Genomic DNA, 24369 nt, shown 5'->3' with positions numbered 1-24369 from the left:
TTCACTTTCTTTCTATGTATGGGCTATTATTCTGTGATTAGTGCTTACTGAATTTACTATTTCTCCCCTTACATAGTCTTCAATGACAAGAACCACATGATTTTTCTCTGACAGCCTGAATGGTGTAACCTTTCTAAATGTTTCACTCAACCTAGATATTAAAATTGTCATCTACTGGCCCTTGCACAAATGACATTTTCCAAAAACTTGAGCACCAAGTTGTGACAAAATGTAGTTATGGGAAATGCATGGAGAGGCCCATCTACAACACATTAAGTCCAAATGAATAAGTGAAAAGACATTTTTTCAAAGATTGTGTGTATGTGTATGTGTGTGTTTCAATACTCAATGAATCCTGACATGAGAAGATGTGTCTCAGAAAATGTGTTTATAAAGCAGGGTCCCCACCTCCCGCGCCACACCTCCCGCGCCACACCTCCCCCCCAAAAAAATCTAACTACAAACAATGAAATTTATTTCTGTGACATTTCCAGGAAGCTTGATTTATAAAAAAGAGCATTTCCCATAGACGGATTAACAACCAACTAAATCAATCAACTGATTAACAGTTGGAGAAAGTGCAAGCCCAGTATAACCTTATCTAATTTGAGGATCTGTGATTGGGCATTTTTCTGCAACTTTGTAATTTTAATGAATTCACGTATTTGATGTGAGTTCTCCTTTCGAATGACTGGTTATTTCAGCCAAAATGAACAAACTTGCTGAAGGCAGAGATTAAACTGACAGAAAAGATTAAATTTAGCGATCTTTAAAGTACTCAATATAAACATTAATAGGCCAAAAAATACAATTTTCTACTGAGCCATTTAGATGAAGCCTGGAAGTCTCTTGAGATCAAAGACCCTGTGGAGAGGCTGACTGAGGAGCAATGCCCGTTGGAATCAGCCTTAAGGCATATACTGGTAAAATCTCCTAAGGAATTCCAAATTCCATTACTGATTGAAGGCAAATGTTTTTCAGATGCCCTTAAACAACTGCCATTTCTAGAATACCTGGTAGGAAAAGAAATGGTAACAGTCCACACTTTCTTGGGACTGTGCAGAACACACCTGATCCGACACCTTGTTTGTGTGGGGCTTTCCGTATATCTTCTTGTCGTTCTGTGGAGCTTATCCATTCCTGGGTTTGTCGCTGCCACTCTAGGGAGGTTCTAGCTGGACAATCCAATGAGCTCTTTGTGTCTTCTAAGCTGGATGCATGTTGTCTCTCTAGAGAGCTTCCTTTTCTCTCTGCTGAGTTTTCCACGTTACCAGCCTGCTGGCTCGGGCCTATTTGCTGCCTTAAACCCTGACCTGGCGGGGGATCTGGTGGTGGTGGAAGATCTAAAAATTTTGAATAATGTTTAGAATGGACTAAAATTTAATGAAAAATACAGGTTTTAGTTCAAGTTGAAGAAAATCTTTGCCCTTATACAGGTATTACCCATACAAAAGAAATTTGGGGAAAATAAAAGTCAATTATTTATTTCCAAAGCTCATATTATTGCTCTCTCTGCTGTCTTTTGGCCATAGCATCATTGAAACAAAATTGACTAGTTTTATTCAACAGTTAAATGTGGAAAGTGTTTTCAGTTACATATTGAGGCTATCATTCAAGGTGTAAAGGGCAGTTCATTGTTTATATTCCATCCATTGTCCAACCCTCCTTCCCCAAAGTAGAAATACCATGACACAAAATAAGATCACTAGAAATTCCTGAAGCTGTACTAACAAAAGGCCCCAAGAACAAAAGCTCTCCTGCCAATCTCCAAAGGGAATGTCACCCTCGGGAAATTTAGAACTATATGCCGTGTCATATGCAACATATGACTGCCTTTACCCATGTATGTGGCACATTTAACAACATTAAACTAACATTTATTAAATGCAATTAACATTCTGCTTGACAACCAATTCTGGCTGTTCGTTTCATGAGTTAGCTAATGAGTTACAACTAATATATTATAATCTTCCGATGTATTAATTTTAATAAGTAATAACCAATGTTCAGAGTAAAGATTGAATGTGTTTTATGGTGCTAGAGAAGACAATGCCTCACAGAAATCTGAGATAGAGTAGAAGAGATAATTTTTCAGAAAAGCTCTTTAAATATCAGATAGGAAAAAATTTAAGGTTCCAATATCAACTCCCTTTTCATCTCTCTTTTATTAACTCTTCAGATCATAATACCTTTATATTTTATATGCCTTTGACTGTGAAATCACAGTTCTTTCTTTCTCTTTTAAGTATGTATTAGTTCTGAAATTACTTTGCTGAAGATTTTGAAATCTTCTGAACATCAATTTGTATCATTTTCTTCTCATTTTTCTTGCATGCTATTGTAAACTTCTTTGTTCATCCTTAGAATATTGGTAATTATATTATTTTTTCATAAAGACCAAATATCATATAAAATATACATTTATTTCATTAATAGAAGATATTGTACATAATGTATTCAATTATTTCTGATGCCATTTTTGTAAATGTATTCTGTTGTCTCTAATAATATTCTTTTTGTGAAATTTAGAAGGAAAAAGTATAAATTTCTTGTAGACAAAAGATAGCTTCCTTAACAGTCAGCTAAGCCGCTCCTTTCAAAAACTTCAAGAACCTTTATACTCTCTTTTATGAGCAAAGTGATACTAATCTGCATTGGACTGACAATGTTGGTCTCTGGAGCATCTCCTCTGAGTTCCTAAGTTGGAGCAGCATTGCCAGTTCTTACGTATGTCCTCATGTTAAATTATGAATTGCTAATAACTGAAGGGAACAGGGTCTCTGTTTGGGAGGATAAAGTTGCATTTGGAATATTTTTCCAAAATGAAGAGCTAATCCAATATTGAGATATCTGTTTGTTGGATAATCCAATGAGTTTGGTGTTTCCTTTATATTCGATAGTACTGACTTCCTTCACTATATGTTATTATAAATGCAAATTAATTATTTCATTTGATTTATTGAACTTAGACTGCCAGTGAGGAGAAATTATTGTATTTTCTTCCAAAATAACTTATCTTGTCATTGATTTTTATTCTGCATCAGAGCAGCTTAATTTTTAAAATGGCCAAAACGGCATCTGCTTATGCAGCTAAAATTCTGATTATTATTTAATTTAACCTAAAATTATATAGTTTCATAAGTAATATCCTTGGAGTTTGTATATTTTAAGAAGAAAGGACATTACATGCACACTGAAATAAACTAATTGGAAAAAGAAATGGGATTAAGAATGGTTTTTTGAAAAATAAAAGTATGTAATCAAATACATTTACTTAAATTAAATTTATTATTCATTTCTATGTTGATTCATTTCCACTAAATCAATTCACTATAAAGTCTCTTACTGGCCTACCGAGGATTAGCTCTTTTCAGGCACACAACAGTCCAATGAGATAGGTGCCATTATTACCTTCTGTTTTTAGACAAGAAAATGAAGGCACAAAGTAATTAAAAATCTCCAGCTTGGATCTTTCCTCCCATGAACTCCAGACTCATGTAACCAGAGCTACACTGGACAGTTCCACTTAGGTGTTCAGAAAGCTTCTCAAATTTCATGTATCAGAACTCAGCTCTAGATCATCCTATATAAAATATGCGGCTGGGCGCAGTGGCTCACGCCTGTAAATCGCAGCACTTTGGGAGGCCGAGGCGGGCGGATCACGAGGTCAAGAGATCGAGACCATCCTGGCTAACACAGTGAAACCCCGTCTCTACTAAAAATACAAAAACAATTACCCGAGTGTGGTGGCGGGCGCCTTTAGTCCCAGCTACTCGGGAGGCTGAGGCAGGAGAATGGCGTGAACCCGGGAGGCGGATCTTGCAGTGAGCCGAGATCGCCCCACTGTACTCCAGCCTGGCGGATAGAGCGAGACTCCATCTCAAAAAAAAAAAAAAAAAAAAAAAAAAAAAATGCTTCCTCTGCAGTGTTTCTTCTCTCAGTTGGTCACAGTTACATTCTACAAGTTAGCCAAAATTTCAGAGTAATGTGGTTTGCTTTCTTTATGGCCTATGTTAATTTCATAACAACTCCCGTTAGCTCTACCTCTAAAATCCAACCTTTGTTAACACTGCCATTGATTCTCCTTTGGTATGAACCACAGTCATCTATTCCCTAGGTAGCTTCCACAATCTCCACCTTGCCTCATTTAGTACATCTCAACACAGCAGCTAGAATAGAATGACTTTTTAAAAAATATACAAATAAGATCATGTCACTTCCCTGCCTTACACACACACACATGCATGCACACATGCACACATATACACACCCCGTCCAGTGGCTTACCATTCAAAGTAAGAGCCAATGTCATTATGGTAGCTTAAAGGTCTCACAAACACTAGCCCTTGTTTGCTTGCCTGACTTCGTACTCTATCTCGTTTCTCTCTCTGCTCCAGTCATATCGCTCCCTTTCCTTTTTATCAAATAAGTCTCAGGCTTTCACTTGCCATTCTCATTTCCTGGAATAACCTTTCCTCAGATATCAGCATTACTCTTTTGCTTATGTTATTCCAGTCTTTTCTGAAATGCTGACTTCCTGGTGAGGCCTTCCCCAGTCACTCTACTTAAAAATACTTCCTCCCTACACCTATACTTCTCAACTCCCTTCCCTTTGTTTTTTCCCCATAACATTTATCACCATCTTACTTATATGTTCATGTATGTACTTAGGTTGGTCTTTATACATCTTCCCCAACTAAAATATAAAAAGGCAGGGGATTTTGTCTGTTTGGCTACCATTGTCTATTATATGTTATATACTTAATAAGTATTTGAGTGAATAGATTAATTAATATGTAAATTTATTTGCTCAAAGGCCAAAGCTAGTATGTGGCAGAGCTGAGAAAGAGCCCCTTCTCTGAACAGGACATTAAGAACTAGGGGAAAGGGGCCGGGCATGGTGGCTCATACCTATAATCCTGGCACTTTGGGAGGTGGAGGTGGGCAGAGAGCCTCAGGTCAGAAGTTCAAGACTAGCCTGGCCCTCATGGTGAAACCCTGTCCCTACCTACCAAAAATACAAAATTTGCTGGGTGTGGTGGTGCATGCCTGTAATCCCAGCTACTTGGGAGACTGAGGCAGGAGAATCGCTTGAACCCGGAAGGTGGGAGTTACAGTGAGCTGAGATCGCACCATTGCACTCCAGCCTGGGTGACAGGAACAAAACTCCCTCTCAAAAAAAAAAAAAAAAAAAAAAAAGCTAGGTGAAAGGGAGAATAGGCTGGAAATAAGTTATCTAGGAGAAACAGGTTGATGGATAGACAGATCTATCTTCCTTTTTTAGCATTGGTTAATATATTGGCTTCCAAGGGTATTCTTTGATTTATAAGACAAATGGAATACAAGATTTGGACTCAGCAATGCCTGCTTTGGAGAAACTTTACAAAAGGGAGAAGAACACCCTTTAAGATGTGTGTGGGTTTTTCAGTCTTTGGGATACAGACTGACATTTCCCACCATTCATAATCTCTCTTATGGGACACAGGGAAGGCTGCTTTCTCACCCCAGTAGTTAGTTTGACACCACGTGGCAGAGTTGTTTTCAATGAAATAGAAGTGATGTGTGCCACTTGCCATTACAACCTCCCAACAACCACTCATGTTCTGTCTTCCCCTCAGAAACCATAAAGGTCTGATCCAGAAATGATGGTATCCCAGTGCTAAAAAGGCCTACATCTTTACAATACTGCTTAGAAAACAGCAAACACTATTGTAAAATCTATAATGCAAAAGGTTTATTGTAAAATGTCTGTACAATCAATGCTGCTAAGTATCAGCCTTCCCAAAAAGAACAACTTGATTTTTACATAAAAAGTTGTGAAACTATTTCTGACATATGGATCCCTACCATATAAATGCTATGGCATATGCATTTGCTGCAAAATAACAATGTTCTTAAGGATAACCTGTAGAGCACCATCCAAAATAAATGTCTTTGCACTGTATCATAATTAAAATGGCTTTGGATTAAGCACTTGGGAAGATATGTGGGCTGAAATTTCCTTTGCTATATCACTACTTCTAAAATGTATCATTTTCTAATAACACATAATCCATAACCCCTTTTTGAAATGCTGGCAATTTTGAAAATTTAGAAACATTTATTTTTTAGAAAGATAAGCAATATATTGATCATACTTTAAACTAGGAGGTAGCTTGCTTTAAGGAAACATTCTAAAAAAGCTTGCAATAAAAGTGTCTTAGAAAAAAAGAGATCTGTATTTTGTTGATTTATATTTTATATCTTCCACATATTCTGAATATTATCTTCAAACATTTCTGAAAAACCACAGAAAATTCTATACCTAGACATTTTTCTCTCTCCACAATATTCACAACAGAAAAAAATATACAAAATTATCAATTACTAGATTTATACCTAGCAATTCAGTGAAAGTAGTCCTTTTTTATTTACGAAGAATTAGATGAACACTACGAATAGTTTTAAGTGCTCAGCTAATCTTCTGAACATATAAGGCAGAAAGGTAGTGGTGACCATTTTTACTCACCACAGGATACACATTTATAGAGACTCAAAAATCTCAATTCTACCCTTAACCTTCATATTCTATTGAAAACAAAGGAAGCAGGAAAGATAAGTAAACCGGAAAGTATGTAGAACAATATATTTGGCTTTTTAAGTCCTCTTACCTTTGCAAGATGACAAAAGAAAGCACAAATAGGGCTGCAGGATTGGATACTCCCTTCCCCAAACTAATAAAAAAACCAATGCTTTTCTTCTTTTTCAACTAAGCTTCATTCTGTCCTATAATGATAAGTGTAAGTGTGCTAAGGACTAAGTCATAGCTTCTCTAAGATAGTTATACTTTAGATTCACTTGTGGAGCTTTAAAATTACCTGTAACTGGGTTTCACCCCAGAATAATTAAATCTGAATATCTAGGGTATATTTTAAGAGCTTCCCAGATGGTTCTAATGTGCAGTTTTTAAAAGTTTATCCTTTTGGTGTTTAATTGAACTATGTTGGGATAATGTTTGTGTGCTTATAGGGTACAGTGCTGAAAAGGAAAAAGAAATTTACCTTTCAATCTGACATTGTACTACACACTTTAAATATGTGTTACATATCCTTAGAATATAACTTCAGGATACATATTTTAATTCATTCTTTAAAAGATATAAGAATTAAATTAAAAATACGGGAAATAGACTATATTCTGTAAAGCTAATGAAATACTCATTATCAAACATGGATATCTTCCAGTAATATTGTGTTTCCTGAAACTAACAGTGTTTAAGCAAGTATTCAAATATTGGATGCTATATATAAATAAAAAGATTGAGCTAGATCAGCAAACTATGGCCTATGGGCCAAATCCAGCCACTGCCCATTTTGTGAATGATGTTTTATTGCAAGTCAATCATTTCCATCATTCTACTTTTATTTTCCTTCTTTCTTTTCTTTTCTTTTCTTTTTTTTTTTTTAAGGAGTCTTGCTCTGTTGCCCAGGCTGGAGTGCAGTGAGTGGTGTGATCTCAGCTCACCGCAACCTCTGACTCCCTGGTTCAAGCAATTCTCCTGCCTCAGCCTCCTCAGTAGCTGGGATTACAGGCATGTGCAACCACGCCCAGCTAATTTTTGTACTTTTAGTAGACAGGGGGTTACACCATGTTGACCAGGATGGTTTTGATCTTCTGACCCTGTGATCTGCCTGCCTCAGCCTCCTACAGTGCTGGGATTACAGTCCTGAGCCACTGTGCCCGGCCTATTCTACTTTTCTTATAGCTGCAGTCATACAACAATGGCAGTGTTGAGTAGTTGTGACAGAAACCCTATGTCCCAAAAGCCAAAGATATTTACTATCTAGACTTTAATAGAAGAAGTTTGCTGACCCTTTGCTAGAGTCTGGATGTTTGTGTACCCCCAAAATTCAACGTTAAAATCCTAATCCCCAATGTGATGATATTGGGAGGTGGGGCTTTTGGCAGGTGATTCGATGATGAGGGTGGGGTCCTCATGAAGGGATGAGCACCCTATAAAACACACCCCAGAGGGAACCTTGTCCCTTCCGCTATGTGAGCATACAATGAAAAGGCACCCACTATGAACCAGAAAGTGGGTCCTCATCAGACACCAAATCTGCCAGTGCCTTGATCTTGGACTTTGCAGAGTCCAGATTTGTGGAGAAAATTTATGTTGTTTGGAATCTACCAGCTTATGGTACAGTCACATGTCACTTAATGATGGAGATAAGTTCTGAGAAATGTGGTGTTAGGTGATTTCGTTGTTATGCAAGTGTCACGTGGTATATTTACACGAACATAGATGGTATAGCTGACTACATACCATTGATCTGGGGTAAAAATCTGTGCAGCGTGTTTCTGTACCGAATGTTATAGGCAGCTATAACACAATGGTAAATATTTGCATATTTAAACAAAAAAGGTACAACATAAATACAGTATGACATCCTTATGGCACCACTGTCTTATATGCAGTCTGTCATTGACTGAAACATTGTCATACAATGCATGACTCTATTTTTTTATAGCAGCCCAGACAGACTAAGACACTCTTCAACTACTGTAGCCTGATTTTGGCTCTGAAATTTGTGACTAAAAAATTACTAAATCATTTCAAAAGTCTTTTTTTCCAAAAGTGAAATAGCAGCTAAGATATTGTAATTTAATATGATAAAAGTTCTGATCATATAAGTGCACATGCAGCTTATGTTCTTCCCTACTCTTAAATGCTCACTAAAAAGCATTTATGAAATATGCCAGAATGGCAAAAAAAAATCAACCTCAAAAAATTGTATGGCATGTATTTCTTGAGGCTTAATAATATAGAAATAATTCTAGATTGTTTTTAAAAATGGTGTTTTATTTAAACAAGACCATATTGCCAGGTTTTTGTCTTGTTATGTAATGAAGCAATGGCTAATCTACCATGACTACATTAATCTAAGTAAATGATTGCATGGAGCACGTCTCTTCAGCGAGAAAACAAGAGTAAAGGGAAGAAACCTACCATCTGTCATTCCTTCCCTTCGATGAGGCAATGCTGGTTGTTGGTCCATCCGCCCTCCCTTGTGTTTTTTAGTGGGCCGAGGCCTCTGACTTTGACTCAGGGCTGCACTGGTGTTACTGTCAGTAGAAAATGGGCTGGTAGGTCGAGGTCTTTGAGAGGAGGTAAAGGCTTTTCCTAAAATGAAAATAAAGGGAATGGGTTCTAGAGAATGTCATTAAAGCACACTGATTCTGTCCTATATTTCTGCACTATGACTAACCTGTAAATCTACGTAGAGATAACATATGAAGATACCAAATATTGGTGCATCTCTGTAGAAAAATGTATTTTCTACATTCTCAGCTGCACATATTTTGTTCAATTTTTAATAAGCTAACAACACCCCCACTGGCCCCCTCAAAATCAAACAAATGAACATAAAACAGATCCACCAATCCAAAACTCAATATTGCATGATTATACTTTTATTTAACCTTGACAATATTATTGATATTGTCAAAGATATATGCAAATTCATGCAGTTTTTAGTTCTTAAAATTAAAGAAGCTATTTATGAAGTATATACTGTTGTATTTGTTTAATAAAATTTCATCCTTGGAAACTTACAAAATCTCTCTGAACAAAGAAAAATGTCATATAGTAATTACATCTGAAATTTTACATGAAAGGTCTGCTCAGACACATATATTAAATTGACCTTACCACTTATCCACATACACAAGGAATTCTATCTCTTTTGGCAGAAACTCAACAACATCTGTGTAGAGGATAGCAGGTTAAAATCACCTTGTATATCCAGCATGCAATAGGTATTTTCTGATTAATATTATTGTATCTGAGCAGGCTCCAAATTCTCATTGAAAAATGATATGTGCTGTGTCCTTTTCTTGTGGTTTAGAGTAGGTATACAGGGAAATTTATTCTGGGAAAAGGTTAGCTAATAAATTTTCAACAACTTATGATTTCAATACCATGTTTATTATAGTAACAGAGGCCTGGTTTATGTGCATGCATTTATTCTCCTGTGTATGTTTTCATTTCATACAACATTATTATATGTAGTTACATTTTCTTACGTCGACGTGACATGATATTACTTAATGCTGTGTTAGCTATTAGCATACATGCAGGAAATGCACTCGTGCCTTCTAATGTATTAGTTTCCTTGCACGTTCTCACTGCTCTGTTTACAGCTAATGCTGCAAAAAGCACTCAAGCAACATAAAGTTTCAGACTTATGCCTTATAATGCAAGACAATTCAAATAACAGTTCTATTACAACGTATTTTAGTTTGGATGCTATTTGAAAAATAAACCTCTGCAATGCTTAGATCTTTTTTATTTCATTTAAAGATAGCTAATGTATGCTCAAAAGAAATATTGATGGTATAATTCCAAGAAAACTTCCAAGACTCATTTTTATAACCTGAGAGTTTAGTGAAGGGTAAAAATCTTTTTTGTTTACTATTTGATTACAGTTAAGATTTTGCAAATGTACTTAATGTTTTATTAGTTTGCTTTGCAAAGTAATTCAGTTTAATTCATATATTAGAATATTCTTATATGTATAGTTAAGAATTATACATACAAATGTAAAAGCACGCATCATGCCTAAGTTATTTTGTTGCAAAAGTTTACAAATTACTGATCTATTATTAATCCCGTATTCTTTTTTGTGGAATGAGCAGCACTTGAAAAATTATACAATTGTTCTTTTATATGATTACTTATCACTCTCAGAAATCAAAATTAAATTATTCTAAAGAGAAATACACATGTAGTCATTATTTTATTCAACTTGCAAATGCAGTGGGTGTATCTTTAATTAGCATCCTTTAAGACAAATAATAAATTATTGTATTAAAATCTTACTAGCCAAACAATTAATAAGATCATAAGCTATTTGAACTGGTAAGACAGACAACCCTAGACCCATTCACCCCATGCTAAGGAAACCTTCCCAGAAAATGCATTTGCAGAAAGAGATGAGGCAAAGGAAAGTAACGGAGATAAAGGCTGAGTAATTTTAATCACTGGGTACATTATTAATTGTATGAGGATTTTGCAAAATGTGAGTTATTGAAAATTTAATGGCAATCTTAGTTGCTGCTTTGCCGTAGTATAAAAAGGAAGCATATTCCAATTAATCAGCAAAGCCGTGAAGAGAAAGGAAAATAAGAGAAAGTGGTGAGGAGGAGTCTATTCTTGGCTCTGCAAAACTAGCATCCGAAGAGAGTTTGGGTAGTGGAGCATCCAAACTGTATTCATGCGTATTAAAGAAAGCCCTACAGTCAGACTCACTAAGGAGAAAGAACAGGAGAAAAGAGGTCAGTGTCCAAGGACAAGATTCTCTCATGCAAAGAGTGTTGACTTGGAGTCTACCAACCTGTTCTTGTAAGGCTGGTTCCATCCAGCCTAAAACCAGCTTTATCTGCTGCTGCCACCAGTGCTTGTGCAAAACTGCCGCTGGCAAAGATAGAGCCATCTGAGGAGCTACCTACACTAGATCTATGACTAGAAAAGTTACGATCCTCATCAGATGCAGAGCCCCATCCATTTACCATTGAACCTAAAAACAAATGTAGTTGTCTAGTGAGTTGTATATATTGAAAATCTCATCTGCTTGTACACACTATACTAATGAGCAAGTAGGCTGTCCATGCTTCTTCCTTGAAGTTTCATCATGATTTCTTTAGCCAAATGCAAGTATCATGTACATTTTAAACATTTTTTGTGCAGAAGAATGAAGCTCATTTGAAACCTGTATCTGTTTGCAGCACATAAGCAAAGCATGTGCTGTACTGTTCAACTCTTACATTGTTTAAATTATTACACAATCGTTTTCCAAAAGACAGCTGCGATGTGTATTTTAAGTTACTATAATTCAGAAATGAACACTTTTAGTAAAACAAACTTAGTGTACTTAAACTTATCAAAGACTCAGTTGAAGAAATAGTGTGAATATATTTTGAATTTAACGCAGACTCCAATGATAATCTGCATAGAAACTACACTGTATATCATAAAACGGCAAAAATTATTTCAAGATTTTAAAATTTAAACTTCATTACAAATAACAACAAAAATTCACAAACAAAAAATGTATAAACAATATCAAAGCAAATGAACTTAGAACATAAGAAAAAATGTATTTTAAAGAAGTTCTAGTAATTTAAATGCTCTTTTTGCTTACTTTGCATTTTAAGTTATTTAAGAACTCCAGTTTTCTCTTTAATACTGATATTTATATTAAAAAGTAACACTTATAAGGACTATCATCAGCATTAATATGAATTTTTTCTGCAAAATGCAACATGAGAATAGAGGAAAATAATTTTAATTTTACGTTTAAAGAGCTGTAAGTTGTGAGGATACTCAGAAACATTTTTTCTTAATTTTCTAGCAAGTCATTTACAATTTTATATGTTTTCTTAGACAAAAACAGACTGAGAACATAACCTCCTACTTAATACAATTAATATTACAAGATTTATTTATGTTGGTATACCATTAATTCATGACACAAAAAACTACCAAGTATTGCTTATCCTAAATTTGTTAGAAGAGGGGCAAAAAGTATTTGTAAGAAACTAATTTAAGATTTCTAAATAAACCAAATACATATTTACATAAAAGAGATGAAAGTCAAATGCTATAGATCATTTAATTTTTTTCTGTAATATTTAAGCAACAACAGAATAGTTAGGAGTGTTGCCCTGATGCTGTATTTGTAATTTTAGTCAAGAGGCCAGCATACAATGACACGGATTCATGCACTTTCAATACAGAGAAAACAGAAGCTGAACTGGTTAGAATGATCTGAGAAGTTAAAAGGGTGTTAAGTGTAGCAAAGAAAGATAGAGTTTTGATTCTGGTTGCCAAAAGCACAGAGATACACTTTTTACTTTTCAAACAAATTCCCTTGACACAGGCCACTGCAAGGAAGCCGAGATAACACCAGCAACTGAGCCTCTTCTGAGAGAATCATTTCTGGGTTAATAACCACAAGTCAAGGACCAACAATCCAAAATGAAGAAGAAATAATGCAGTAGGCTTTGCAATATAATGCTATACTAGATAAGAAAAAAAAACAAAGAAATTCAGTGAGGGGGTCACAAAAGAATATGAAACTCTGGAACGGAGGATAGTTTAAAAACATTTGAAAGTTCACTCCCAGTCCCTTCCCTGTGCTGTTTTCTGTATTTCTAAATGCCTGCTCTTGTATTTCTAAATAAATACCTGCTCTTACTTTCCAAATAAGCATCTCTTTAATCTTCATCTTGTTTTACTCCTAAACCCCTCCTACCTGATTTCCCTCTAGTCTCTTCTATCTTCCTCATTGCTTTCTACATTATTTTGTGAAGCACTTACATACATGTGTTCCTCTGTTTAAAGCCTTACCCAGCTAGCCACTGCCATATCCAAACTTCTAATTAAATATTTGCAACCCTTCCATATCTAGGCTAGCCTACTGATATGATCTGGCTCTGCATCCCCACCCAAATTTCATCTCGAATTGTAATCCCCATGTGTCAAGGGGGGGACTTTGTGGGGGGTGATTGGATCATGGGGGTGGTTTCCCTCATGCTGTTCTCATGATAGTGAGGGAGTTCTCATGAGAACTGGTTGTTCGATAAATCTCTGGCATTTCCCCTGCTCTCTCTCTCCTGCTACATTGTAAGACACGCCCCTTTGTCTTCTGCCATGATTGTAAGTTTCCTGAGGCCTCTCCAGCTGTGTGGAACTGTGAGTCAGTTAAACCTCTTTTGTTTGTAAATTACCCAGTCTCCGGTAATATCTTTATAGTAGTGTGAAAACAGACTAATATACCTGCTGTGTATTAGTCCTCATTCACTCTTACAGCCTGTGTGTCTCCTTGCTCATTTATGTAACATCATCCTTCATTCTTTAGACAGAGATATTGCCACTAACACTATTAACCACTGACAAACTTTAAAGTCTAAATTAAATGCCATTTCTGTTATCACCATGATTCTGTCCTATTATAGTGAGAATCAATCTCTCTACCTCCTTTGGTTTCCAAACACTACACATAAACTCGCATATCAGTTCTCTCTATATATTATGGTCTACTGCACATGTGTTTCCTCTCCTAGACAATGGAATTCTGGAGATTAGGAACTATTTCATGTTTATTTTCATATTTATTGTCCAGTGACATTGTACATTAGAAATTCAATAAACAGTAGGCATATGGAATTAAATGCATTCAATATTTTCATTATTCTATAATTCTGTGTATGACATTATTTGATGTGTAATTTCTTAGCAATGTCCTTATTTTAACTATAGAAATAATTTTCTTATAAGAACTCTTAGAAAGTTTATTAAATAAGGAATATGATGACACTATATAAATAGTATACATATATGTGATATATATGCATGTGTATTGGTTATGCTTTGATATACTTGAATATTGATATTTATCAATATCTTATTCAAATTAAGATAAAAAATTTACATTAAGTGGCAGCTAAGTTTCTTTGGAGTGTAACTTTTCCATCCTCATTTATCCATCTTAATGCACTTGGCCCAGTGATTTGTTTCTTAAATTTTTCTTTTTCCACTATAACCAGCCTAAAAATAGCTGAGTTTCTTTCGTTTACTGTCTATGTCTGCTTGCTGTGTAATTCCAGCCTGAGGATCTAGCATAGTGACACATTTAGTCTCTGAACCTATAAAACTGACTGTGGTGTAGCTATTGACAGGTGAAACCAGTAAATCCTACACCACGGTAGCATCACTAAAGAAATGATATCCTGTGAGACCTCCTAGCAGAGAATCAGCCTAACTTTCCGCCTCAGATAACCCTGTTTATCTCCCTGTGGTAACTTGACAGTTCTTCATCCGAGCATTTCCACACACACACTTGTGATACTCTAAACAAATGGACTACTTCCAGCCTTTGTGTCTTTGCTCTGCCTTTCTCCCAGCCTTTAATGCTCCTTGTATGTCCTTAAAACTCCCAATTATTCATGAAGTTTTCCCTGCTGCTTTTTGTCTCCCTCTGGGAAGAGAGAGTCACATGGAGGCCAGGGCTTCAAGTGAGTATTGGTAAATACAGAAAGAACGTCAGCTATTCTTTCGTTTGTACTTCTTGTAAGAGCAAAGAGACTAGATAGATGACTTCAGAATTAAAGATATGTGACCACAGATACTTGGCCATATTGGGCAACAGGAAATCTCATGACCCAATCTGAAGAGAGGGAAGTGTCTCACGTTAGTGTAGTTGTGTTTGCCTTCAAAACAGAGGGCAAGGAACATAGAAAGAAATTTTCTCTCTCCTTCTCTTTGTCTCTCTGCCTCTCTGTCTGGGATCTTCGACATCCCTTCCTCTACAGTTTGGTTAAGATGTATGGAATGGGCATATTTATGGTAAATATTTTTAAAAGACATTTGGCCACATTCCATGAATCAAATAGTATATAAGATGTTAGAATTCCTTCTGTAAAATGGCTAAAATGTATTGAACATCTACTGATTTTACGTCTAGTGGCCTTTCTGAAAAAAGGAAAAATGTTGAGATTTAAACAAGAGCAATGAGCTGAAGATTTAGGTAAACAATTACCCCCCCACACACACACAAAAAGAGAGAGAGAGAAGAAAAGATAATGAATGAATGAAAATAAAAACATTAATCTACAAATTTAAAAGTAAGTCACTTTTGTGATAACTGATTTTCTTTCACAAACATAAGTATAAACACGAAAATTAAAATGAACACCAGGTAAAACCAATTCGGCTAGAGGCTTCTTACAAATTAATAAGCACTCCATACCAATTTGACATGTTTCAGCCCCAAACATAATCAATACATATTTAAACATTTAATGAACAATGAATTTATGTCAGATAGCCAAATTTATTTGTGTTTACATTTTCAATCTTTCCAAATTTCCCTGATTTAAATTGCAGAAAAGGCAAAAAAAATCTCAAATGTATTCAAGCTGTTAAAGTAGTACTGCACATAGGACATTAAGTTGTTGCTCAGATGTTACTGAGCAGTAAAATATCATGATAAAGTGGCATCTTGCTGTGTCTCTATTACATCTTCAGCACTAAAATTAATTTATGATCAGTCATCAATTCATTTACATGTCGTTTTATGCTAAATCTTTCCTTGCTGATAAATGCTTATCCTTAGATCCATTAAGCTAGAGTAAAGTCTGTGCTTTATAAGATGACCCTACTAATTGTTGCATTACCATTTTTATGAGATACAAAAACTAGCCATTCTCCATTTTTTCAACCAATATTTAATCTATGAACTTTTCCTATTAAATGTTATTTGTCTACCTATTAAGTAAAAGCTGCAGCTACAAATGTCTTTAGACAAATTAATCCAAATATTGACCTTTGCCTACACGTAGAAAAACATGTCAAATCTACAGAACTTCTTCTTTCACTCAAACGTATTGAATGTGCAATGATTCCACCTGTGTGCCTCAGAGAGAAAGGGATGTGTAATCATCTGTAATCCCAGCACTCTGGGAGGCTAAAATGGGCAGATCACCTGAGGTCACGAGTTTGAGAACAGCTTGGCCAACATGGTGAAACCCCGTATCTACTAAAAATACAAAAAAAAAAAATAGCTTAGCGTGGTGGCCCGAGCCTGCAATCCCAGCTACTCAGGAGGCTGAGGCAGGAGAATCTCTTGAATCTGGAAGGCGGAGGTTGCAATGAACAGAGATAGTGCCACTGCACCCCAGCCTGGGTGACAGAGTGAGACAACATCTCAGAAAAAAAAAGAAAGAAAGAAAAGGAATGTGTAATATATATGGAAAGCAAAATAAGCAATTAAAAATATCTTCATTAGGACATACGATGCTTGATACCTTGTTTCACTCAGATAAAAATTACATGTGTAATATCCCACTTCCCCTTTTTATCTGTTCAATTTTGAAATACACATTTAATTGTTCTTTAAAGGCATCAAACCTGTTAAAGTAGTCTAAGAAATTAATTTGATTACTGTAGCATTATCCCTGAACTTTTCCTTAATACTAAACTTATTTTCCTTTAAGTTTTGTAGAAAAGCAAAGTTTCAGGTCAAATATTTTAGTGGCCGAGGCTCTAAAAGCTGTGTGGTCGAGTCAGATGGTGAGGCCACCAGGTTTCATTGTTTCCATACTGATCTGTTGTGGGAGTTCCAGAACAAACCTCCAAAAACGTAACACAAAATATAGAGCCATGATTTCCTTTCAGCTGTGATATTCATGTGGGGTCCAGCAGTCGAGGAAACTTTGTACTTGTTTCACTGAACAGCACACAATCTCAGTCTTCCTTTTTGTGATCACTGAGGCAGTTAGAATCTTTGCTACACGTTGAGGGCATTTTCCCCCTGCACTCTCTCCTACTGCCTTCTGTTTCTTTTTTCCTGGTGGTGTCATGAAATTTGGGAAACAATTACCATTGACTCCTGCCATGGAAATTACAGAAATAAGTATTGTAGCCCTCTCCCTCCCCGTTACCCAACGGTTTGGCATTTAGGAAGAAATTACAGGCTTATTCCTGAAGACAGAAACAAGCCTTTATGTTTACTTTCTAGCCCAAACAGAGTGCAATGAGCTGCAATAAATAAATATGTTGTATTTTATTACAATCAAATAGGTGTGCATTATGAGCATAGATTACAACGAAAATTATTAAAATGAGGTTCATTGCAAAAAGTGCTGATACAGTTGAATTTTGTTAGCATGGGTCACTATAAATAAACATAGAACTGAATGCGAAAAAAATGAATCACAAAAGTCACATCTAAAATTAATATCTTGATCTTGATTAAATGCATAAGGAAAAAGGACTAATGTTTCTAGAGAGAAAATTATACGTTGTGCTTGTATACATATTTATTCATGTGTGTTTATATACACACACACTCAGTTCCACATATGAAGCAACAAACCAGCATATTATTTTCCTCTTAAATATACCTATTCCTCAGATTAGAAGAAAGTTGTGTGTTTCCAGAGCAGGGATCATGATAATTTGTCTTTAGAATAAGACTGATTGATTTTGAACATTCTTCTTCCATTTATCAGGTGGGTAACCTGGACAAAGGCTTAAAAACCCTCTGTTTTTAATCTATTAAATGAAAATAATACTATTAATAGGGTTGTGAGGATCAAATGAATTAATATACATTAAAACTTTATAATAGGGATCAGCAAACTTTTTCTGTAAAATGACAGATAGTAAATATTTTAGGCTTTGCTGTCTCTGTCATACATTCTTCTTAGTTTTTGTTTGTTAGTTAGTTTCTTGTTTTCCTACAACCCTTTCAAAAATGTGAAAAACCATTCTTAGCTCATGAGACCACACAAAAATACAGGCTACTGCTTAGAAGGATGCCTTGCATGGGCCGGCTGCAGTGGCTCACGCCTGTAATCCCAGCACTTTGGGAGGCCGAGGCAGATGGATCACGAGGTCAAGAGATCAAGACCCTCTTGGTCAACATGGTGAAACCCCGTCTCTACTAAAAATACAAAAATCAGCTGGGCGAGGTGGTGGGCGTCTGTAGTCCCAGCTACTCAGGAGGCTGACGCACGAGAATCGCTTGAACCCGAGAGGCATAGGTTGCAGTGAGCCGAGATCGTGCCACTGCACTCCAGCCTGGCGATAGAGTGAGACTCCGACAAAAAAAAAAAAAAAAAAAAAAAAAAAAAAAAAAGAAGAAAGAAAGATGCCTTGCACTTCGTAAAGATTGTATATGTGTTACCTATTATTATTATTATTACTGAATCTAAATTTTTAGCCAAGTGATTAGAAGTAATAGGCATTCGATAGGTGTTTGTTGTAGGAAGAAAGAAATATTAACAGCAGACCTGCAAATACATATTATCCAGTACTGAGATTATGGGATATGGAACTGCTGATATTTTCTTCTTTTTTTTAGCCTTTTCCACTCATAGAACATCATTTCAAAATTTAAGAGCTCCCTCACAAATTAGTTGTTATAAAAACAACTAATTGTAGTTAACATGCTTATTTCTTTACCAAAAAATGGGCTCTGTCCCTGGATAACTGCTGATATATTCCCTAATGTGGCAGCTGTGAAGTGCAATATATCCAAGTAAAATCCTGCATAATTTTACATACAGGCTTACCAGCCCATCCCAGTGTTGTTATTGAACTAATATTCTGATTGGCTTCAGAGTTGCAGGGACTGGAACCCAATATTCTGATTGGCTTCAGGGTTTCAGGGACTGTGTAACCCATGCTGCCTCCTGTAACTGTTAGATCTCTTTAATAAAATGGTCATTAGTTTCATGAAAGTGAAAATAACTAACAGCATTTCAGGGGGAGGTAATGACTAATTTATTCACACCACAAATATATTTAGAACCCAAAGTAACTGGTGGTATGATCCGCATCCACTGTATGGGCACTTACGATGTTAAAAACATAAAAAGCTCATAGAAATAATGCCTGTTTTATTGTCCACCTCATTCAGCGCCATTAAACTAGCCTTAAGTGTCTGAGGAAAACATAAGCATGTTAGAACAACATTCATTGGCATGCTGATTTCTCTAATATTCAGTCTTTATATACATCTACCTCAGGGCTATTCTCATACATGTCTGCATGCATGCATGCACACACACTATATCACACTTACAACCTTATCTACACTCTCACACATTTATACACGTACTCACCCCCTACACAAGCACCCACACCCACGTTCTAATACACTCACACATCTAACACATACTCTCTCACACACACACTTATAAGCACTTACTCACATACCATAGAAAGCAAATTAAATCTTTGATCACACCTTCTCCACAAAGTTATTGTGGAAGAGAAAGGAAAAAAAAAGTGAGTTTGTATTTGGCTACTTTTGTGTAGAACACAACTTCTTTTACTAAAGAGATGTATTATTCATAGGATAAACTCATCATGGAATACAAACTTAAACACCCTGAGGTTTTTATATATGGCAGTAATTAAACAGTGAATTCAAGGAGGAAACCAGACTTTTTTTCTCAGCAATAAAAGCTTCGTTTGGAATGAACATTACACTAGCTACAGGAGAAACGCAGACTGCTTGAGCTGCAGTCACATCAGGCAGCCTAACATGTCACAGGTGAGCATGTAAAAGTGCAAAATGGCATTCTCTTGATTTATAGACGTATTTATCATCTTTGACATTATAATATTTAATAAAAGAACTACACAGACTATAGCTGACTGTTTTTCATCATTATTGCAATTTGTTACTGCATTCCTAATGGAAAAGAGTTCAGTATCATTAGTGAAATATGCAAAAATATGCAGAATTTTACCCTGAAGGAGATTATGCTGGAAATTCAGGCAAAGGGGCTTAACATAATAGTGCACTAATAAGTCAGCTCTCTGCATTTGAAGATTTTAACTTGTGCTCTGTCACCTTCGGTTGGATCTGGATTTCAAATCACAGCGGTGTATCTGCAGCTCTTAAATCTTAATTAGGCTGGCAAGCAGACCAGCCCCTGGATAAGAAGAAAAACTGAAAAATGGGCTCATGCATCACACATTGAGTAATTCAGGGAGGAATACAGAGAAAAATCATAGGCACTGATGCTGCTTTATCACTGTCATAAACCAGTTCCCATCAGTGTTTGTAGAACTCTAACACATTGTGTAAAATCTGTGAAAGTTTGGAAGCTCTTGGCATAAAAATGAATTAAGCGGGATTGTGGTAAAATATCTCCTAGGATGAAAGATGTCATCACGGTAAATACAGATATGAGTGGTCTTCTGAGAAGACCCAGTGAAATGCAGAGACCAGACTTCAGTTTGTTGTAGCTCGGTCTACACAGTCATGTAAGAGGCATTTTCTTGTGTGTCCAACAGTGTATATCTATTTGAATAGAAAGACTGAATTTTTAGTTTTCTCCAAATTCATTGTGTCCATTTTAGGATTTAAAGTTTTCTTTAAAAAAATTGGTACATTTAAATCCCTGAAAATAGGTTATACCTCAGTCCTGGGATCATCATAGAAGAGTTCCAATGCAACTCTTTCGTTTGATGAACAAGGCAAGAGGAAGCCAAAGAAATAAACAGAAAAAATAACTGCATTTCTTGGAAGAGAAGCATTTACTAGATGCAGCAATGTGAAATGCATAAACATATGGTTTATCTCACTACACATTTTCTTCATTCTAAAAATAATACCTTGTGCAACCTTAAAGTGGCTTATTCAGGAGACATGCTTACTTTCCATCAGTGAATGATTTTACAGAGTGAAATATCAAGAAGCATTTTAAGATTGCATTCACTTCATATGTTATTCCTGATATATATAAAAAAGATCATTTCTAAAAGTCAAGGTTTTTAATGTAATAGACTTGGTTTCCTAGTAGAGTGAACTTCTCATGAAAGCCCTAGATATAATTGAGTTTTCTTTCATGTCTTTAAAGCTTTTTAAAATTCATGAATTTTCTTATCATTTTTGCAGCAAAGCAAAAGTATTTCCAAATCCTTTTTGAATTTTGTATTTAATATTAACACATTTAAAATGTTACAGAAATAGATGGAGTGGAATAAACCTTACAATAAGGAAGTAGTTGACTTTTGATGCATTTTAATGTTACCAATAGGTCAGTTATTCCTATTAAATTGGTTCCGTTACCTGCCACAGAGCTGTCTAGATTGTCCATGCTGGATCCAGGAGTCTGGTCCAGTGCTCTCAGGGGCCTGGGGATTTCTAAAGCTTCCTCTTCGTCGTCAGCATCATCATCTGCAACATCCGTTTCCAAATCAGAAATCAAGGCTCCAGACACATAACCTAACGGTGGAACTGGAGGCTGTGGAGGTTGATTATTGCTTTGAATGTGCCTAGAATTCAAATGAAATTTAAAAAAGAAAAGCAACTTATTAACATGCAACAAAATCATAATTTTAATTAAATGCATGCTATAGTAACTCATACTGTCTTCTTCCTTTCCATTAACTAATTTAGGAGTTCATAATGCTTTCAGCAGAAACAATGGCTATGAATACGAGCCTCACCAAACAAGGAAAACATAAACCATTAAACTCTTCACTTGGTATTTATAGGATAACACACGGAAAAAAAAAATACGGGCCCAGTATTTTTGTGAAAATAAGTCATCTAGAGGGGACTAGGAATATTCGCCACGAGTAACTATTTAAAGTGAATATTTTTCTCCAAAAATATTATACTTTTGTTCCCAGTTTAGTGTCAAAATTCTACTCAGTCTGTGTAACCCATGCTGCCTGCTGGCCCTTATGAAGAAAAGATGTCATATGAGGACCTAATATCCCCTACCTCCCAACCCTGAACACATTTCCCACCCTAGAAGGCTTCCTCCCCACACGATCTCTCTCACATCAAGGCTGGAAGGCTATTTCCACTTTCACTATAACCCAGTTTAGGGTAGGCACAACTAATTTGTGCTCTAGTAGCTATTTATGTATCTGTCTCACCCACCAAAGTCTTAAACTCCTCAAAGGCATAAACAATTCATCTAAGCATTCTCTGTGTTTAGAACACTAGTGTGTTAAATAAACCTTTTGCAATGAATAAATCTAATCTCAACCTTATGAAATAAATAGATCATGCATTATCAACCCTCATTTATTTATTTATTTATTTAATTTTTTGGAGAGAAGGGGTCTTGTTCTGCCACCCAGGATGGAGTGCAGTGATGCGATCATGGCTCACTACAGCCCTGACTTCCCAGGCGTAAGCGATCCTGCCTTGGCCTCCCAAGTAGCTGGCATTACAGGTGTGCTTCACCATGCCCAGTTAGTTTTTAAATGTTTTGTAGAGTGGGATTCTCACTATATTGTCTAGGTTGGTCTGAAACTCCTGGGCTTAAGCAAGCGTCCTGCCTCAGCAACCCAGAGTGCTGGGATTACAGGCATGAGCTATCATGCTTGGCCCAACCTTCTTTAGAATTTATTAAAGTGAAGGTCAAATTTAAGTGACTTGTTTCAAATCAGGTAGCTAACAAAGTGTGAAGCTGGGCAGTAGGGTCTGGTTGATTTGCTTTGAGTCTACTCAGATTTTCTTCTAAACCATAAAATGCTAAATGAAATGAATTTATTGTTATTTGTTACCAGCATTAAAAAGTGAGTGTACTACATGTTTTAACATAGTAAGTATTTTCTTTGCCTTCATAAAAAAGGTATTTAAAAGGCTGTGCTATTTAGGTGAGATATTAAAAAGTACTATGCATTTTTATTGTTGGCTGCTGAATGAAAGACATTAGATTATTTTTCTTTGTCATTTGCATGCTTTGGGGAAAATATTTTAATCTTCCCGAATTTGTTTAATATTCCTCTCCCAACTGGCTTCTTGAACTTGTAACCAACCTCAATGTTAACAGGATTCTAGATGTTTCAATGTTAAAAAACTTTCTAATTCTGGAAGCTACCCCAATATCATCAGATCCCAATCTTCAATCTTTAACAGATTAGAAAGTTGAGGCCCCAAGTTAGTATTCAGCATTCATCACAGCCTGCTAGTTGAAAAATAGGAAGAAATAGCTAGTTTCCTAAGTATTAGTGCAGAAAAGCTTGAGGATAGATGAGCACATCTTGCTATAAATATTGCCATCAATATGCTTATGAATTGATACCTCTTGATAAAACAAATATACCTTGATGGAATAAAAAATGTACTCCTATTTAAGCAAAATTAAGAGGTAAATTGAAATACAGGAAGAGGACACATAACATTTATAAATATCTTCTAGTGACAGGCACTGTGCTGTTTACTTCACGAATCAATAGAAACAGATCCTGGGAGGTGGAGCCTGGGAATTATTATTTGTTAAACAGTCCTATGATGTTGATGTGCTACCCAGATGGTGAGTCACTTCCAAACCAGAAGCACATGCAAGCTCATAACTCCCAGATGTGGAGTCAGCCAAGGCATTCTGAAAGATTGCTGGTTGAGTAGGAACACACTCAGAAGAAGAAACAGGGTGTCCTCTATGGGTATTTGCAGCAGGTGGAGATGAACTAATTTGTTCATTCTTTTACCAAATATCTATCAAGCATTTACTAAGTGGGACACTCTTCTAAGTGTGGGAAGACAGAAGTGAACAACTCAGGGGTGAAAACCTAGGCCTTTCTAACTAATAACAGTTAATATACAGCCAGGGACAGTAGTATATAAGTTCATACTCATTTCATTCTCACAAAAACTAGGATATGTAACAAAGAATTGAACCTCGACCCAAGAGAGGTTAGGCCTTTGCCCTCTACTCGTGGGAGGTAATCTGTAAGCCCTTAGAATGTCCTGTGTGATAAAAGTCTCTCTGCTTACCTAGAGGCCTTAGGCTACTCCAAAAAGCATCGCAATATGATTATGGTGGGGCTTGGAGTTGCATGGTGTC

General features: G+C 36.0%; 1 protein-coding gene across 17 annotated transcripts in view; it reads right to left on the bottom strand.

Moving 5' to 3' along the window:
- ROBO2 (roundabout guidance receptor 2) overlaps positions 1 to 24369 on the bottom strand; it is a 1750895-nt gene that overhangs the window by 5493 nt on the left and 1721033 nt on the right. For 9 of the 17 annotated variants that reach the window (XM_055380947.2, XM_055380948.2, XM_055380950.2 and 6 more), the window contains 2 exons: positions 21633 to 21838; positions 8990 to 9163 (listed from right to left, as the gene is read on the bottom strand). In XM_055380947.2, the coding sequence (XP_055236922.1) occupies positions 8990 to 9163; positions 21633 to 21838 (380 nt within the window). Of the gene's footprint in view, positions 1 to 1070; positions 1344 to 8989; positions 9164 to 11375; positions 11559 to 21632; positions 21839 to 24369 lie in introns of all 17 variants that reach the window. The other 8 variants (XM_055380941.2, XM_019024473.4, XM_055380945.2 and 5 more) reach the window with 3 other exon arrangements.

Source organism: Gorilla gorilla, chromosome 2, assembly GCF_029281585.2.
Source record: "Gorilla gorilla gorilla isolate KB3781 chromosome 2, NHGRI_mGorGor1-v2.1_pri, whole genome shotgun sequence".
NCBI lineage: Eukaryota > Metazoa > Chordata > Mammalia > Primates > Hominidae > Gorilla > Gorilla gorilla.
The sequence above is the reverse complement of the archived record's forward strand: the minus strand, read 5'-3'. Positions and strand labels throughout refer to the sequence as shown.